We start from the raw sequence: 19,832 nt of genomic DNA, 5'->3' as shown, positions 1-19,832 counted from the left end.
ATATATATATATATATAGTATATATATATAATATATAATATAATGCTTACGAATTACTTAATGTGTTAATTGTAAAGTTAACATTGTAAAATTACATAGATGAATCCTTAAAATCTCTTGCAGAAGTAGAAATGTGAAGCTGCCAGCTGCCCAAGGCTGCTTGCACTGCCCTGCTCCTCTCAGGGGCGGACGCATTTTTTTTTTTTTTTTTTTTTTTTTTTTTTTTTTTTTTTTTTTTTTTTTTTTTTTTTCCTGCGCTCGGTCGCGCGCGAGGCTGGAGGTTCCCAGCGCGAGAGGAGGACAGGAGGAAGCAGAGCGGCGGCGGCGGCGGCGGCGGATCCGATATTAATACAGAAACACGAATAAGAGAGAGAAAGCGCGGTTAGTGCTCGGCGGAGAGGACCCCGGACTGCCAGCGAACGGGTACGGGACACAATGATTATTAAAATAACAAAACAAACACAGGGAACGAGCGAGGGTGAGACGCGCGCATTTATAATTTAAACACTCCGCCATTTAAACCGGGTTCCAGTTTGGTTGCCTTTTTTGGTACGAACGCCGGTTTTGGGGTTATTTTTATTCCACAGTTACTAAAAAAACCGCTTTGCCTTCTTTCCCAATTCTCAAAGAGAAACGGAGAGGGGGTCGGCGGGCAGAGAGGCCGCTGCGGCCTGCTCGCTGGCGTCTAACCCGGGACTCCAGTAGCGCTGAGACACGTGTGCGAGCGGTCTGACCCGGTAGCGGGAAGGGCAGAGTGCCGGAGACAAACCCGGGGTTTGGATTATGCAGGGAAGCGGGGGCCCAGCCGGGGCATTAATACCGCTTGTTCCGGGCGGAGATTACCGGAGGCGCGCCGGTGCATAGCTTCACGAAAGTTGGTCTGGGGGATGTGGGATTATGGCGGTTTAACTAACAGGACAGAGACCGGCTGAGAGGTGGTTGGTACGGGCGTACATGCAGTGCAGTCTAGTTTCTGGGATCCTGTCTACAGCAGAGATCAGAGTGCTTGTGTTTAGCACGGGTGATGTAGCTGTGGAGAGAGAGGTGCGGAAGATCGAGAACAAAATAGTGCAGAAAGCGTGGTGAGCATAAACTATTACAGCACCGGGATACATGCAAAACAATCATCGAGGAGATTGGGATTTTTATTTTTCATTATTTAATTACATTTTATAAAGTTTTTTCACAGAAGAGCCTCCGTTTTGTTTAGTACTTTTATGTTCAGGGGAATGTCTGGTTAGTTAAGTTAAAAACAGAAGCCTTTGTTGCAAAAGTGCAAGCAGTGGTTAGCTGCACAAAACCACAATTAAAAAAACTGAGAACCTCATGACGTCTGTCCTTTCTACTAGTGGGGAAATAACCATCAAACCTCTTTTCTTTCTAATACAAATATAGGGACGTTTCTCCAACATTTGTGTTTGAATGTTTCAAGCAGTATTAACCATGCCATTAACAAATCTTACAGTTTGTAGGACCTTGGCATGGCTTGAAAACTTCTTTTTTTGTGTGTGTATGAAGTCCTTGAATCTGTAGTTCTGATCTGTAGTATTAAATGTATCCCTTTCTATTCTAGGTGGTGTTTGGCTGTGTGGCTTTTTTTTTACAATGGAGTGGCAGCCCGATGAACAGGGGCTCCAGCAAGTACTACAGCTGCTGAAAGATTCCCAGTCTCCCAACACAGCAACACAGCGTGCTGTCCAGCAAGTATCCTTCCCTGACAGGGGTCATGAATCGGGGGCACTGGCGTACCACTCACCTAAACGGGCATGAAAGTTTGTATGTTTGTGGATTTTTGGGGCAGTGACAAATGGGCTACATTGTCCTTTGTCATTGTTGCATTTTTGTCAGTTTTCTGACTCACTTGAGTTACTGATTTGTAGAGCTGCTCCAAAGAGGACGTTTGTCCTTCGAAGGTTCGGAACACATTACACCTTGGATGGTAGTAATTTGAATAGTTACTGGTGATGTCAGCTACTTTGTTTATGTTTGATTGAAAATCCTATTTTGCAGGTAATCCATGTCCATGGAATACATCATTCACATGTAGTTTAAAAATACGTTATGCAGAACAATCATGTTCTTAATTAAAATACACGTTTATTTACATGTAATTGATGCTGTTTGCGATACATACAATAAACTTGCATTACAGCAGGACCAACTGCAGCTGTCGATAGAGAATTAAGAAGGAATTAAAGGTTAGCCTCTGGGTAACACGAGCTGGGGGGTTAGTGGCGGATGGTGCTCGGTTTTCAAAATAAAAATAACGATTTGATAGTGGATTTTAATACAACAACTTTTGTTTACGTGACATGCCTTGTTCAAATCAAAAGATCGAATTTTGCATGTGTGACATTTAAAGTGCGATTTATAGTATTCACACATTGTGAAACGGTTTCTTTAATGGTTAACAGAAAAATAAATGAATGCCATCTGATGAACCGTCAAAGGTTTAAAACTCCCTTTGAATTCCTGGCTAACGAATGAACCTTCGTACACAGCCCTTCTGATTTGTTTCCCTTCAAGCAATTGATTGTGATAATACAGTTCTATGTAATTAGCTGGTTTCTGCTTTTGTTTTACAACTTCTCATTGTATAAATGTTTCTTTCTTGCTTCCTGTCTAAGTAGTGATATGTACATTTCAATTTTGTTTTAAGTGTCTTCAACAGGTCTAGCATTTTCTTCTCAATGAGGAAGGGATCGCTGGTGTTCAGCTTGACCTTTTTGTGCTGCTGATCCACTGCTGTCCCTTCTCTCCATGCCGGCTATCTCTGCCCCATCTCTCCACTCCAATACCCCCGTCTTCCTCGGCTCCCAAATATACACTATGAAATAGTTTCTGCTCCATTGTATACACTAAGAAATTAAGCCTTTATATAGCTGAAATGTCTAATTGGCGTTTGTGATTTGATTTACACCTTAAGGCTACTCCTTTGCTCCTATAAATGAATGCATTTGTTTTGTGTGTGAATTAAATAACGAGGAGTAAACTTTTTTTTTAAAATATCTTATGTAGCTTAATTCATTTTTGTGGCGTTTTAGGATAATTAGATTTATACATGTGAATTTAGTTTTAGAAAATGGCAAAATATTTGAACGCAGTTCAGCCTTGGTATTTACTTTTGGGTGTAAATATGTTTTCAATGTGAGAACAGTGGTTTTCTTGTGTTAACTTTTTTCCCCGAGCAGTATTAATCTTGCCAGTAACAAACAGTAGGCTTGTAACTGTAGCAATGATTATCTAGTTATTTACCTATTTGGACCCCACGATAACAAATCGATATTTTAATGAAATTAAAAACATGTCTGGTATATATTAACTTGCTGTCAAGAATGTAATCTGTGTTGTGTCTAAAAGTTACTGAGAATGTGCGCCTGTGAACAAATACAGGATGATGATGCAGAGATCAAGAGTAACCTGCTTTGTTAATGTGTTTTTACTTATTTTTTTTGTTTTAAATCGGTCCCAACTGTAGCAGTCTGTCTTGAGCGAAAGTAATACTTAACATAACTATGTTGTCATATGCCGCTGTTTCAGATGCCCATATCAACCAGTCAGTGATGAGAGCCCAGAGTGGTTATTGGCTGCTGTGCCAATCAATAAGTCCTGAAACAAGGCTGGTGACGGCAGGAATATGAAAATTGGAAAGTGCTATAATTAAATGCCAATGTATTTATCAAATGTGTCTTCAAACTGCGGGATTTGTTTGAATGAGTTCTTTATACCGTGCTCATAAAAAGAGGACTTATTGTTCTTTTAAACTGTTACTGTGAGGGAATTTTTTTTTTTTTAACCATTTTAACTGAATGATTGATAGTATTAAATAGAATTTGCACGATAATCGATGTCCACATCGGGGTTCGATTTACAACACTAACAAACAGCCCAGTTATTAGCAGTCTCTCCTGGCTGTGCTTCAGATACTAAGCTGGTGTTAGAGTATAATAGCTTGGGATTTGCTATTCATGTCAGAAAGAATAGGACTCCAGTGGACAAGATTAATCTTATTTTTCCTCCGAGTGTTATTCAATGCTGGGGCCCTGGTGTTGATACAGTCTATCCCAGTGTAGGGGTATTCGGTCAGTTCAAAAGCACAGTAGCAAGTGAAGGAAATGCATTAGAAATGGGATAAGGTCATAGAAACCACAAATTTTTGGACAATTTTTTCCAGTTTAACATATAAACCTGAAGTGGTAGGATGGAAGCGGTGATTAAAACCCTGGAGGAGGGGGGCACACATTTTGATTGTAGTTTATTTACACTGCATAGATCAGTGTAGGAGAGTTATGGACTTACTTGCATGTGCAGCATTGAATTTGGTTTTTAACAAGTCGTCATTCATTAAATGTGTATTTATATTCTTGTCTGATAAGATTGTCAGACACATCCCTCCTGATTTAAACTATAAAGGGCAGCGTGTCTGTAGATGTGTTTTTACATCCTTAACCTGCTTGTGCAGAAATTGGAACAGCTGAACCAGTACCCAGATTTCAACAACTATTTGATCTTTGTGCTGACCAGGCTCAAATCTGAAGGTAACTTCACAGCACTTTTCCTAATATATTGATATCACCACGGCATGTAGTAGATTCAAGTGATAGTCCTCTGAAAATGTTTCATTTGTGTTGGATTACTCTTATCCTATAATTTGTTTCAGATGAAAATGGAAGTCACTGTTTTAATTCTTGTATTATGAAAAATATAGTATGTAAAGTGACAGTTTTGACCATGTCGTTCACCATCCTAACGTGTTTATAGTTTTCTCTGGAAGTGATGGATAACGTGACATCTGATTGTACAGTGATGTTCAATATTCATACTGTCTGATCCAGAGGTTGGAGTTATGTTTGATGTGCTAAACAGTACACTGCAAACTACTAGTCTTTTACCTGCTCACTAAACATTTTTTTAACTTGACCAGTTTATTTGAGTACACTTGCTAAAATGGGAATAGGGCTTAAACCAGTTGGTGTTGGATTTATGTTTTCTGTTGTCCCCATCTTTTATAGATAGATTTTTTGCGTATTTGGCAGTCATTAAGTGTTTGGTTTACCATAGCTGTGTTTGCCCCGCAGACGAGCCCACGCGTTCCCTCAGTGGTCTGATCCTGAAGAACAATGTGAAGGCACACTACCAGAACTTCCCTCCTCTCGTGGCTGACTTTATCAAACAGGAGTGCCTGAACAACATTGGGGACTCCTCTCCGCTCATCAGAGCCACTATTGGTGAGACTGCCTGCCTGCTGCTCTCTCTCTGCCTCTCTGGCTGTCTGTCCCTTACCTCCCCTAGCGTGCTCATTCAGAAACACTTTCGTTCATGTTTGCTTTATTGTTGAGTTTGTGTTTGTTATAGAAGTCATTGTAGCTAACAATGTAATGTAAATCTTCTATTAGCTACACAGGTCTTAAGTGTGCAGATTCACTGTTATTTAACCCTTTGCGGTCCGTTTATTCAGCGCCTGTCAGGTCCAATTTATTTTCACACAAGCTGTTTATTTTACACGTGCTGTTTAAAAATAATTTTATTCAAAGTAAAACAAGTTTAAAAGGCACTGCATATCAACAGGACACTCAGCAGTGCGTCTTCAGCTCCGCCCCACCCCTTTTTCGCTGTAAATACTGATAAAGTAGTCGTGCATACTGATAAATCCTCTTCTGATCACTCGTTTTATCACCAAAAAGAAAGAACTAAAAAGGATAGAAATCCAATAAAATCACACAAGTCAAAGTGTAATAATCCCAATGAAATGTATTAGTTGATGTTACATAGTTTGATTTATTATAACACACTAAATAAGAAAGGGCTGTGGTTAGAACTATGATGATATAACTTAACCACATAATCATCCCACACAGGCTAACCATTATTATCTATTAGCTTTTACTAGCTTTTCAGTTTTCACATGATCGCATTAAAAGTATGGCCTAACTGATATCAGAATTTATGTAAATACAGTAATCTGTCGCGTATCCAACTGCAATGGGACCTGAGTGAGGGTGGATATGTAAAAAGGCGGATAAAAGAATCCTGTTTTAAATACCATTAATCACAACTCTAACAATTACTGTACTATGTTATTATTGTTTTGAGGTTCAGCTTTTGTTTTTGGCTCCCCTAAATCCCTTGTTTTGAAAGATACGGGGTATTAATACTCCCTCTCTCTGACTGGTTGTGTCAGACCTGCTCCCACCCCCCCTCAAGGACACACTCACACCCAGGCAGTCTCTCAGCTCTCACACAAGCACCAAAACACACAGAGAACGCTAACACATTTGAACAAGAATAACACAGTTTACAAACATTCATTATTTAGAGTACTGCCGTCTTCTACAGTCCATAATTGTCTCCATTCCCACATTTTCTTGCAAATCGACTGCCCCCGCGCTACAATATCAACACGCTGAACAGCTCACGTGACACTACCAGCAATGGCAGCTGGTCAAATTAGTATGGATGCTTCACAAACAGAACAGATAATGCAGCGTTTAAAAAGTAAAACATTCACTGGCGGCTCTGTCAAGCCGGAAGGCGATCCTTCACATATTCAAATCCATTTATGCAATGTTTCCCAGCTTTCTTAAAGATCTGTGTTATCGTTGTTTTTGTTGTATTTGTTATGCTCTGTTTAGTATCCAACCTAGTAGATACAGCGTCCGTCAGTTCTACTGGCATATTCTACTGTGCAACTTGGCTAACAGTTTAATCCCAAGGACTTTCAATTGGGACTTTGGTGAAGATTGCATGTGTATGTGAGTGTGTTAATTGTTGTAGGTAGTAATTCATAGTTGTTTAATCACTCACAGGCTGTAACCCCCAAATCCACAAACCAGCCAGCATTTTTGTAAATTACAGCACATGTAATGAAAAATAAAGTAAATATTTTAGTTGTCGTTGGTGTCAATTTCAGGCGGAGCTTCATGGTCGGCAAGGTGACACGGCTGGGAACGTCTCCTCTGTCATCCTGTCTGGTGCGGTCGGTGTCGGGTTTTTCAGTACACAGTAGAATAGACGTTAAGTATTTCGCTCAGTGATGAGGAGCAAACAGCTGATTGATCAATCTGTAGGAGCATTCTTTAATGTGCCTTTTGTTGGAAGAAAAAAAAAATTTAATTTATAAGGTTTATTTTTTAGGCAATTTTAAAATGTAAGCCTATTTTTAGGGACCCCAAATGTTGTTGATTCCATCTTGGGCACTTCACGTAAGGACTAGTAAGTTTCAAAAGGTACTAGCCCGTTGCACTAGTACCACTATTGTTAGTTTCTAACCCTGCTTTACCATCACTGTTCTACCCTCCTGACCTCTGTCTGTAGGGATCCTCATCACGACCATCGCTTCGAAGGGAGAGCTGCAGGCCTGGCCTGAGCTTCTGCCTCAGCTCTGCAACCTACTCAACTCTGAGGATTACAACACCTGTGAGGTGGGTCTTTCTGTGCCCTAATCTGTCATGACGGTACGGTTCCATCGGCTTATGAGCCCATTTGAAAAGCTATACTTAATCTTTAACCATTTGAGTAGTACGAACGTACTGGTACGTCATTGAATTTATGGTCCCCAGGGAGTACAAACGTACTGGTACGTTATGCAAATTTTGAACTTGAACTTTGAACTTGAGTTACTGAGGGTACAAAACTCCTGATGTGATGCTATTGTAACACTAGGTGTCTGTAACACCTTATAGTGGTCTCTTGTGCTATCTGCCAGATATTTACAGAATTACACACAACAAACCCAGTCACAAAATGTCAACAATGTCTGGAAAACCGTGAGAAATGATCTGTGGGAAAGAAGTACTAGAAATTATATTGAATTCCAGTTACGATTTAAATTATTTTGCTGAATCAGGTGTCGGTGAAGAATATTTCTGTTCAACATCAAGTTGTAGGCGTCCAGCGAAGACTTAGTTTTGTCGATTGTGCAAGTGGTACAAAAAGTTTATTGTTCTACTTGCTTGACATGGCCGTGTTGCTCGCCTTCATCCTCCACAAAACTACATCTGAAAAAACCAATCCCTTTCAGCAAGATCAGGCACTGCCTCATCTCGCAGCTTCTAGAAAATATCACACAAGTCATCCAGTCGAGGAGACGCCCAAGCTCAGACAACTTGACAAGGATCACTGACCTACATTTTCCTCACTGCCTTCACCTTCACTACCTGTTTACCCGGATATGATGTATACCTCTCTCTCTCTCGCTCGGAGGTGTTTTTTTTTTTTTTTTCCTGGCATGCATTTTGGTTGATCTGGATCGTTGTTTATTGGTTGCCTGCTATTTTTGTCAAAACCTTTAGCTATGACAAAATAACGATTAGTATTTGTTTTTGTTTACTTATAGTTTACATCTTTTCATTGTGTAATAAATTGCTAATAGGCCTACTAACAAATGTATCAATGTGAGTAGTGTAAATATGAAAAATTATGAAATTAAAAAAACTCACTCCAGTGGGACCATCAAAACATTCTAAAACTCACTACTCAAAAGGTTAATACAGGCTTGACAATAACTCCAGGGATGGCAATAATACCCCTTTCTACTGGCACATCTGAGCCGAGAGGGCCCCAGACCCACTGGGTTCCACTGGCTGTTTGTCGAGCTGAGTGAGAACCAAAGCCCGTTGTTGTATTCAGTAAAGGGGTTGTGCAAAATTACAGCAAACATACAGTGTGCTTATTTTCAAGACTCCCTGCCTCAAAAAACATACATCATAAATGCTAACCTCAGAAGCAGGCCTTATGTTTTCAAAATTTTATTCCACACCATAGTGAATGTGAAAATAGCCATGTTTGACTGGTTTACTGTATCCTGTATTGTACACACACACAAATGTAGGGATTGCAGCATTTGAGCACTGGTTCAGAATTTGATAATATTGTCTGTAGAGGATCATAATCTGTAACTTAATTGGCTCATGGATATCCAAAGTGGTAAACTTATTTTTCTCTGTCCTAAAAAAAAAAAAAAAAAACCCCACACAAAAACCACCACTATTTTTTGGTTCCATATTGATGCCTGTTGGTGTGCAAAAAGCAGGCACTACTTAGTTTTACGTATTCATAGCATTTTCAGGGTTCTTCCCAAGAATTTTGTATAGCCGGGAGCACTTTTAACAAAAAAACTTGCCTTACCTTAAATATATGATACGACAAAAAAGTTGAATAATATGTTCGTTGACTATCTGGTTGATCTTTGTGTTTTACTTTTTTATTGCTATTTTTTATTATGGTGAATTGCCATGCTTATTTAGGCACTCTATGATTTGACTAAGAAAAGATAACGTAGGTTTATTCACACAAAAAACTAAACAAAAAAAAGGTTACATTTTCACTTAATGTGTCTATTTGTGTTTCGTTGTTCTACATTTTTTTTAATGCAACTGTTCATTTTAATCATTTTGTCATCAGTACTCGCACACGTTTGGTCACCATCATAACTGTTGCGTGAAACCGGACTGTAATAATCCAGCACCTCTGCACTTAGGCATTTGTAATTGTACATCAGCTGACAAGTGTTCTGCTAACATCCCATCACACCTTCCTTAAAGACATGCAGCCACTATGCATGAACCCCCAGTATCTCTCACAAGCACCTTGGGTACATATTTTTATGATCACAAAAGGAATGCGCTTTTTTTTTTGTGCATGTGTAGCTATTATGTACTATATCTCCTGGCAGTACAATAATACAACAAATGGACAATGATAATACCTGAAAATCTTAATATTTTGAATAAAGTAGCTGGTGCAAATATAGTATTAAGTGGTGGATTATGCCGATGGATGGCTTATTTTGACCCCCTGCATTCATTGTCACTTTTTGCTTTGAAAATAATTGGTAATTTTTTTTTAGCAGTCATTTAACATTTTAGCCTCTCAAGTGCTTAACAAAGAAAAGCCGCCCCTTCAATTCTCTGATTGGTTAAATGTTGTGTCAAGAGTCAAGAGTCAAGACGTAACACAGCTGTTATGTGGTTCCAAGATTTATTTTTTTTTCACCCAGCAACATGCAACTGATCTAGTCTGCTAGAAGCACAGTCAATCCTTATTGTTAAAGGCACAGCAGCATCTGCAAGATGGGCCGATCAGGTTTTTTCAGCAGGGCAGCGACAGCCACTTTGCTGGGCGGCCCGTCCGGCTGAAAAGGCCTGGCGAGAACCCTGATGCTATCTTCTAAAAGCAGCTCAAGTCATTTTAAGATACATTTTATGTTTTATTACAAGTCCCCCAACATGATCATGTGTTCAGCTATTTATACTGAGTACATACTAGTGTCAAACAGGATTGTATTCTTCTAAGACTAGTTAGTTCAAGGTGTTATATTTTAGCAACTACAAATACTTTGCAAGAAATATATGGTGTTTGAATCCAATTTCCTACAGTACTTTTGGAGGAAGGCATGTGATAATTTCAAGCTATAGAATTTTTCTTTTAACAAATTGTAAACTGTCCTTAAGTAATTGTCTATAAAGAGGAAGGAAAACACAAGTATAACCTCTGGATCTGCCATTCTCAACTCAAACACAGTGCCTCTCCACACCACATGATCTACATGAAACTTGACACGTTCATCACGTTCACGGACTCTGCAGTGGAAACACAGCCAGGCTCCTCCTGAGCCGTGCTTGCCTGAATTGGTTGTACAGAGGAAAAGCGGTACAAGACTCCTATTGCATAGCAGTTTCACACATTCTAGGTTTTACTACGAGCTTGATTAGCCACAGAGTGTAGGTAATATACTGAGAGATATATATAATATTTTTTTCTTAAATAGGGATCATTTGGAGCCCTGCAGAAGATCTGTGAAGACTCCTCTGAGCTCCTGGACAGTGAAGCACTCAACAGACCTCTCAACATCATGATCCCCAAATTCCTACAGTTCTTCACGCACTGCAGCCCCAAGATCAGGTCAGAACACCACCCAAGCGCTCCCGTTTTTTATCCTTTTTTGGGCTGTCTTTACTTTAAATGAGATGCTACGAAATATTCTTTCTTGGCTGTAGCTTTGGAATGAACACTGTCTCTCTATTGTCTCTCATCCTTGCACTTTCAGATCTCATGCCATCGCCTGTGTGAACCAGTTCATCATTGGCAGAGCACAAGCGTTGATGGACAACATTGACACGTTTATTGAGGTGAGTCAGGCTGTGGTGCTTTTGTATAGAGGAGTGCATGCAATCGGGAGCCACGTCACACGGATATCATGATATGCAGGTCATGATGTGATATTTATCACAATATGCGATGAGCCTCATGGGCTATTTGTGATCCATAGGATCATAAGAACATAAGAAAGTTTACAAACGAGAGGAGGCCATTCGGCCCATCTTGCTCGTTTGGTTGTTAGTAGCTTATTGATCCCAAAATCTCATCAAGCAGCTTCTTGAAGGATCCCAGGGTGTCAGCTTCAACAACATTACTGGGGAGTTGATTCCAGACCCTCACAATTCTCTGTGTAAAAAAGTGTCTCCTATTTTCTGTTCTGAATGCCCCTTTTTCTAAACTCCATTTGTGACCCCTGGTCCTTGTTTCTTTTTTCAGGCTGAAAAAGTCCCTTGGGTCGACACTGTCAATACCTTTTAGAATTTTGAATGCTTGAATTAGGTCGCCACGTAGTCTTCTTTGTTCAAGACTGAACAGATTCAATTCTTTTAGCCTGTCTGCATATGACATGCCTTTTAAGCCCGGAATAATTCTGGTCGCTCTTCTTTGCACTCTTTCTAGAGCAGCAATATCTTTTTTATAGCGAGGTGACCAGAACTGAACACAATATTCAAGATGAGGTCTTACAAGTGCATTGTACAGTTTTAACATTACTTCCCTTGATTTAAATTCAACACTTTTCACAATGTATCCGAGCATCTTGTTAGCCTTTTTTATAGCTTCCCCACATTGCCTAGATGAAGACATTTCTGAGTCAACAAAAACTCCTAGGTCTTTTTCATAGATTCCTTCTCCAATTTCAATATCTCCCATATGATATTTATAATGTACATTTTTATTTCCTGCGTGCAGTACCTTACACTTTTCTCTATTAAATGTCATTTGCCATGTGTCTGCCCAGTTCTGAATCTTGTCTAGATCATTTTGAATGACCTTTGCTGCTGCAACAGTGTTTGCCACTCCTCCTACTTTTGTGTCGTCTGCAAATTTAACAAGTTTGCTTACTATACCAGAATCTAAATCATTAATGTAGATTAGGAATAGCAGAGGACCTAATACTGATCCCTGTGGTACACCGCTGGTTACCACACTCCATTCTGAGGTTTTTCCTCTAATCAGTACTTTCTGTTTTCTACATGTTAACCACTCCCTAATCCATGTACATGTGTTTCCTTGAATCCCAACTGCGTTCAGTTTGAGAATTAATCTTTTGTGCGGGACTTTGTCAAAAGCTTTCTGGAAATCTAAATAAACCATGTCATATGCTTTGCAATTATCCATTATCGATGTTGCATCCTCAAAAAAATCAAGCAAGTTAGTTAGGCACGATCTCCCTTTCCTAAAACCATGTTGACTGTCTCCCAGGACCCTGTTACCATATAGGTAATTTTCCATTTTGGATCTTATTATAGTTTCCATAAGTTTGCATATAATAGAAGTCAGGCTTACTGGTCTGTAGTTACCTGGTTCAGTTTTGTTTCCCTTTTTGTGGATCGGTATTACGTTTGCAATTTTCCAGTCTGTCGGTACCACCCCTGTGTCAAGAGACTGCTGCATGATCTTGGTTAGCGGTTTGTAAATTACTTCTTTCATTTCTTTGAGTACTACTGGGAGGATCTCATCCGGCCCAGGGGATTTGTTTATTTTAAGAGCTCCTAGTCCCTTTAACACTTCTGCCTCAGTTATGCTAAAGTTATTTAAAACTGGATAGGAACTGGATGACATGTGGGGCATGTTGTCAGTATCTTCCTTTGTAAAAACTTGTGAAAAGTAATCATTTAACATATTTGCTATTTTTTTTTCTTCCTCTACGATTTTGCCATTTGTATCTCTTAAACATTTAATCTCCTCTTTGAATGTTCTCTTGCTGTTGTAATATTGGAAAAACATTTTGGAATTGGTTTTAGCTCCCTTAGCAATGTTCATTTCTATTTCTCTCTTGGCCTTTCTAACTTCCTTTTTGACTTGCGTTTGCAGTTCCGTGTACTCTTTCTGCGTACTTTCTTTTTGGTCCTTTTTTAATGCTCTGTAAAGTGCCTTTTTTCGCTGAATATTTTTTTAAATTGATCTATTAAACCATTTTGGCAATTTAGTTTTACATTTAGATTTGTCTACTTTAGGGATGTAATTGTTTTGCGCCTCTAGTACTACATTTTTGAAGAACAACCATCCTTCTTCTGTGGGTGTTTTCTCTATTTTACTCCAATCTACTTCTGTTAGTCTCTGTTTCATGCCTTCATAGTTTGCTTTTCTAAAATTGTAAACCTTAACTTTAGTCTTTACTTTTGGGGATTTAAAAAACACTTCAAATGAGACCATGTTGTGGTCTGAGTTTGCCAGTGGTTCTCTGACCTCTGTTTTAGTTATTCTATCTTCGTTATTTGAAAAGACTATCAATTGTGCAATTAATGATGGACTTGTTAAAAGACCTGTTTAATTAGTTAAGGTTGTATTCATACCACCTGCTTCATTCAAGAACCACTTGGTGAACTACAATGAGCTATGCTGGCATGTTTTTGGTCTATCACGATATAGACCTCTATTACAATTCGCTGTATCTTGTAAAGAAAGTATCACTATATATATATCACTATTATATACACAAGTATATAAGTATCAATATAGTGACTCGTTCCACCCCTGCTTGAATTGCTTCATGTTACTGGATTTTCACGCTAATGAAAGCACTTTCAAAACAACGACTTCAACTTTGAACTGCAAATTAAATATTTGCTGACAGTTTTTTTCAGCTGCACTGGGAATCTCCGGTGTGCTTGTTAGTTCAGTTTAAATGGTCTCTAAATGTTTAATGTATAACCAGCGCTCCAGAGGTATCGCACTGACTTTGCAAATTAATTGTTATATTTTAACATTAAATTCTTAAACCCAGCGAACATTTTAAAACTTCAATATAAAGCCATACAGATAAATACAATAAGGAAATGCATTAGTTAGTTATTGTTGGCACCTTTTTTTTTAGCTGTTGCAGCTGGTGATGTTTCTGGTGGGATTTGTATCTGGGCTGGGGTGTTTACGCTTCAGCCTGTGTAGCTTCGAATTTCTTATTCTTACTATAATTGGCTGCAAAGACAACAGAGCTCTCCAGAGACTGAATAATGTTTGTTGGGTTGGTTTTTCTTGTGTACAGTTTCCTAGTAACTGGAGAGATTGTATTCTGGTAGATGTAGTTGTTAATGGAAGTTTTAGGGGAGGCGGGAGGGTAGGCAGACAAACTGCAGCAAAATTGCTCTGCATATTTTTATGCATTCCATTAATTTTATTAATTAATGGAATGCATTCCGTATTTCTTCTTATTTTTTTTAAATGCGTAAAAACGGCAGGTACGCAGCTTATCTGGACTGCTGTGTGTAATCTCTCTCTCTTTCTTTCTCTCTCTATCTCTCTCTCTCAGCACCTGTTTGCTCTGGCTGCGGACGAGGACTCTGAGGTCAGAAAGAATGTGTGCAGAGCTCTGGTGATGCTGCTGGAGGTCAGGATAGACAGGCTTATTCCACACATGCACAGCATCATACAGGTAAGTCTGGGACTAAACACTGGGGATGAGTTGTACAGGTGAGCTAGTACCAGGCAAAGCATCATACAGGTGAATCAGGGAATTCATACAATACTGTATTCAGGGTTCGTACACTAGTCTGGAAGTCTGGAAAAAGTATGGGAAAAATGCCACACTAATTTTCCAGGTCTTGAAAATGCTTGAAAAACCATGTCACCATTATGAAAGTCTTGAAAAAGTCTGGAATTTGACACTATCACGGGAGAATGGAAATAATTCCACTTTTTAATAATAATTGATCTCGAAAGCAGGTCAACAGATCTAGCGGCAATTGTCTAGGCAATTTACTAGTAGCAACTAGAGTATATTGCTTGCGACAAGTCCTGCGAAGATTGCCCAGTGTAGCGTCCTGACAAATCAAGCAATCCTATCCAGTCAGCGCGCTGGTATGTGTCACGTGACTGTCTGCTCCAGTGAAACGAAGGGTAAAATGGACACTGACAGCCAAAGTATATTCATTTCTATTGAAGACTATGCTTTTTTTTTTTTTTTTTTTTTTTAAACAGTTACAGACTGGAATTACCAGCTACTAAACTCTGCTCACCAAGGTTCACATTTTGTTATCTTGTTGTTACCTTTATTAAGATGTTAATGTTATTTCCCAACGCTGGAAAAAAAAAAATCAAATACAATCATTATCATCACTGACTCGGATTTGAAAAAAAAAAAAAAAACAACCTTTCTACAACTCAATATGGAACCAAGATTTAAATAACATTTGCAATTGAAACAAAACTGAAACTTTGAATAGGCTGTAGCCTTAATGCTGGAATACAGTACAAATATTATTAATTTAGCGAATGCCTTTATCCAATGTGCCTTCCTTAACTTACTGTAGCAGCTTATTGTTCGTTTTGGATTGTCCTTTTATTATTGCGAGTAAAAGGCTTTTGAACAAAGGAGGGTTGTTATAGCGAGGGTGTACTCTATTTAGTATTTGAGTTGTATGTTTAATATATGCCACATGCACATTTTAATATATAATGTGTGCACATTTGTTATTTCATTTTTATTTTTCACCTTCCATAGTATATGATATTTAACAGAGGGTATAAAGAAGTTTGGAGTCCAATTTCATCTCTTACAAACTAATATACTGCAAATATACTTGTGCCAAAATTGTCTGGTTTTAGTATACTATTGGTATCATTATACTATTATACTATCCTATTTTGGCAAAAGTAAACTTGCAGTATACAACTTTTTATATTCTTTTTGTAAATAATGCAACGTAGTTCTCAAATTTCAGATATTTCTTGCATTGTATACTTTTAGAAAACCAGGAGCAACTTCTGCTCTGGATCAAAAAGCTATAATGCTCTGCATCTGCCTGCCTATGTTTATAATTATTGAAAGACTAGTAGAAACTAATTAAAACAAGTCTGGGGAAAAACAAGTGGAAGTCTGGAAAAAGTGTTGAATTGTGATGTTGAATAAGTGTATGAACCCTGTGTATATAACCCCAGTGTGACACTTGTGTGTTTTGTCCTCAGTACATGCTGCAGAGAACCCAGGACAGTGATGAGAACGTGGCTCTGGAGGCCTGCGAGTTCTGGCTCACTCTGGCAGAGCAGCCCATCTGCAAGGAGGTGCTGAGTGGACACCTGGTGCAGTGAGTTTCTCTCTGTCCTGTTTTTTGTAGTTTACTATGAGAAACTTAGAGGAGAGACACAGAGGTCTCTGTCTTTTCCCTTAGTGTCCCATAGTAAAAGCACAGCAAAGTGTAAAAGCATAGGTAAGCAGGGTAAGGCACGAAGAAGTGCTCCATAACTATAAATACTGATAGACTACATAATACTAAGACCTATACATTTGACAAACATTTATGAATACACAGAGAGGCTTCTATTACTCTTGTTTTTCAAACAATTATTAACTACATGTGCAGTAGGGGAACTTTATTCATGCACAGAAATAATTCAACAAAAGTATTAAAGGCTCTCCCATTATTTACATTTAAAACCACTAACATTTAGTTTAGTGAATTAGGTATAATCACTAGCCCACAATACTTTACTCTCTGTCTTGTGTTGGCGGTCTGGAAGTGATGGACAAGTTCAAGCTTGATGCACAGTGATAGCTTCAGTATTCATACTGTCTGATCTAGGCCTCCCCTTTCCTATAGAGGTTCTTATTCTGTATGTCGGACCCGATCAGTACTGTCTAATTGGACCTCTGTTTACGTACAGGCTGATTCCAATCCTGGTGAACGGGATGAAGTACTCTGAGATTGATATCATCTTGTTAAAGGTAAGGGTTTGTCTTGTATGTTAGCAGTTTATATCCACTTTTGACCAGTATGGATGGATCAAATAAATGTAAATGTCATCGAGGCAGATTTCTTGTCTCTATTCTAGCTGGTAATGTTAGCAAGACGCATTGCAAGGAATAGTAAAAATACAAAAAGTAAACCAGTTCTCTGAGAAGGCAAGGGTTTGCTTCGCTTCGTGGATTTAGCCTCGTTGTTACTTTACTGGCGTGTGTAAATTTTAGTAATGTCACGGTCTTGGAACAAAGCAAGTCTAGTCTCCAGAGTCCTCAAACTAGGATTTGCAATAGGCAAGGAGGTACCCTCTCGCCCTTCCTGAAGTATGCTCTCTGTTCTGTATCTGCAGGGCGATGTGGAGGAAGATGAAACTGTGCCGGACAGTGAGCAGGATATCAAGCCGCGCTTCCACAAGTCTCGCACGGTGACTCTGCAGCACGAGGGGGACGCGACCGAGGAGGGAGAGGACTTTGACGAAGATGAGGATGACGATGATGACGACACGCTGTCTGACTGGAACCTGCGTGAGTCTGGGGGAAGGGGGGAGGGTTGTAGGGATGGGCTGGCATTACATTTACACGTTGTATGTCAAAAACAGTGGTCAATCAATCGTATTATATTTATATTGCACCTTATTCATTCAAAGTGTCCCAAAGCACTGTACAAGACAAAGCAAAGAATCACGATAAAGTAAAAATTATAAAGCATCCCAAGACGTGTTACATACAGAACTGCCAACGATTAGACCATTAAATTAAAGTTTAATAAAGAATATGAAATTGTGTTTTTTAATTGTAAAATAAACTAATTTCTATGTTTTAAAACTAAAATTTAATAAAATTACAGTGCAAAAGTGCATTACAATAATCGATTCTAGATGAAACAAAGGCATGCATCAGCAGTAGATAAAGAATAGGGTTAGGGTTAGCTGTATTTCTCAAATGATAACAGGTAGCTTTCCTAATGAGTCTCAGATGATAGATCAGTGTCAAAGATGACCCCCAAATTTCACTTCTAGTTTGTTTTAGTTCCAAAATCTTCCTTAACTTAATCACAATATACTTTTGACAAGAATTGTAGACCAATGCATGCATTTGATTCCATAGTATATAGAAGGTGAGCCAATACATAAGTACTATTTTAAAATAAAATTGATTTTAAAAAAATATAACCGTACATAAAATAATAAAGTAAGCGCACATACACAAGTGGCGCCGATTTATTGGGGCACCTCAGGAGATGGAGACACCTCAAGATATCCAGACTAAACGGCTGTTCCAATTAAACGCGAGGCGTTTGAGAAGACATTAGCCACACGTTTGTTTCTAAATGAAGAGTGAAATCGCATTAATTAAATGTTAAATACATACCATAAAAATCTTTGATACGGTTTTATAGGTCGCACCGGCGTAAGTCGCTCCCCCCTTTTTGAGACTTCAATTTAGGAAAACACAGTTTTTATGTTAGTTTTTTTACAATACGTTTTTTCTCTGTGTGCTCAACACCAATAAATATAGATACATACACAGGTTTAGTTTCGAAATAGCCCTTGTTTGCAAAATTTCATTTCGTTTAATAATTGTAGTGCTTTTTAGTTAAACTGCTAGAAACTGTCAGTTTTTCAATTTCTAAACTGGTTGAAGTAGATTTAATTGCACTGTCAAAATACATCAAATATAGATATTGTAGCGATCCGTGTGTTTGTGTACGGTATTCCTTGTCTGTTTGCATGCTGTGTGTTTTTCTCTCCCTGCTGTATTATACCATTTCTTGGTTACCTTTTGTGTGTGTATTCCTGTACCATAGACAATAGTTACAGCTGCATTGGCTTTTACATATTAGTGGTGTTCAAATTTAAAAGAAAAGTATTAAACAGTGCTGCTTGCATCAATTAAAGCAAAAAAATATATACAGTTTGTTATTAAATAACCAGTAAACAAAACATCTTAGTGTTGCATACGGGGCAGTACAATTGTATTATATTTCCAGCTGTAAAAATACATTTGTTTTGTTAATCAGAACCATACACATACTTTAGAAGTGTATCACTGTGTTGCGCTGACATGTAGAACGCGTTACGGTATGTATTAAAGTCATTCAAAGTACTCCATTCAAGCTGTTTTCTACATCTGGCCATAAACCTGTTCCTGCTCTGTCGGCTTGTTTTTTTTGCCATATTTAAGTTTCTGTTTTGTCTCCAGTCCTGTACTGTTATTTCAGCACTGCAATGCATTTCTGCAAATTCAACAATGCGCAATTTCAAACTTGTTGTGTAGCATAGTTGTTTATCTGACGGGCCATTTTTTAATTTAGTAGTCTCCAATTAGTTTTTACTGTTTTTCTCCGTTTGAAATGCCCATTGTATTTAGGCTCAGCCCACCTCTACCACCCCTGATCTAACTCATGGTTGATTTTAAGGTATGTTTTGGATCACTGTCTTGCTGAAATATCCAACCTATTTTCAGTTTGTGTCCTGACTGACTTTAGGACATTAGCTTCTACGATTTGTTGATATTTAGTTTAATCCATTTTTCCTTCCACCCGCACAATATTTCTGGTTCCACTGGCTGCCGCACAACCCCAAAGCATAATAGAGCCACCCCCGTGCTTGTTGTCAAGGTGTTCTTTTCTTGAAATGCTTCACCCTTTTTTTCTCCAAATGTACTTTCTTTGGTTGTGGCCAAATAGTTACATTTTCATCTCATCAGTCCAAAGCATATTGTTCCAAAAAGCTTCAGGCTTGTCATGGTTTTCTTTTGCATACTTAAGATGCTGACTTTTGTGATGAGGTTGTAGAAAAGGCTTCCTTCTGACAACTCTCCTATGCAGATCCTT

General features: G+C 38.6%; 1 protein-coding gene and 2 non-coding genes across 3 annotated transcripts; all 3 read left to right on the top strand.

Moving 5' to 3' along the window:
* The first annotated feature begins 265 nt into the window (after positions 1-265).
* Positions 266-17,749, top strand: LOC121304593 (transportin-2-like). Its single transcript, XM_041235807.1, has 11 exons — positions 266-423; positions 1,574-1,704; positions 4,463-4,538; positions 5,079-5,228; positions 7,315-7,421; positions 10,769-10,902; positions 11,048-11,129; positions 14,570-14,692; positions 16,225-16,343; positions 16,921-16,981; positions 17,347-17,749. The coding sequence occupies exons 2-11, from the start codon at positions 1,606-1,608 to the stop codon at positions 17,689-17,691; spliced, it is 1,296 nt and encodes a 431-aa protein (XP_041091741.1). The 5' UTR covers positions 266-423; positions 1,574-1,605; the 3' UTR covers positions 17,692-17,749.
* LOC121304621 lies at positions 4,768-4,835 on the top strand. The gene has a single exon (XR_005947984.1). It is a non-coding gene; the product is annotated as a small nucleolar RNA SNORD41 (small nucleolar RNA).
* LOC121304622 lies at positions 16,770-16,838 on the top strand. The gene has a single exon (XR_005947985.1). It is a non-coding gene; the product is annotated as a small nucleolar RNA SNORD41 (small nucleolar RNA).
* Positions 17,750-19,832: the final 2,083 nt, after the last annotated feature.

This window comes from Polyodon spathula, chromosome 38, assembly GCF_017654505.1.
Source record: "Polyodon spathula isolate WHYD16114869_AA chromosome 38, ASM1765450v1, whole genome shotgun sequence".
NCBI lineage: Eukaryota > Metazoa > Chordata > Actinopteri > Acipenseriformes > Polyodontidae > Polyodon > Polyodon spathula.
This window is presented reverse-complemented; position numbering and strand designations above follow the sequence as displayed.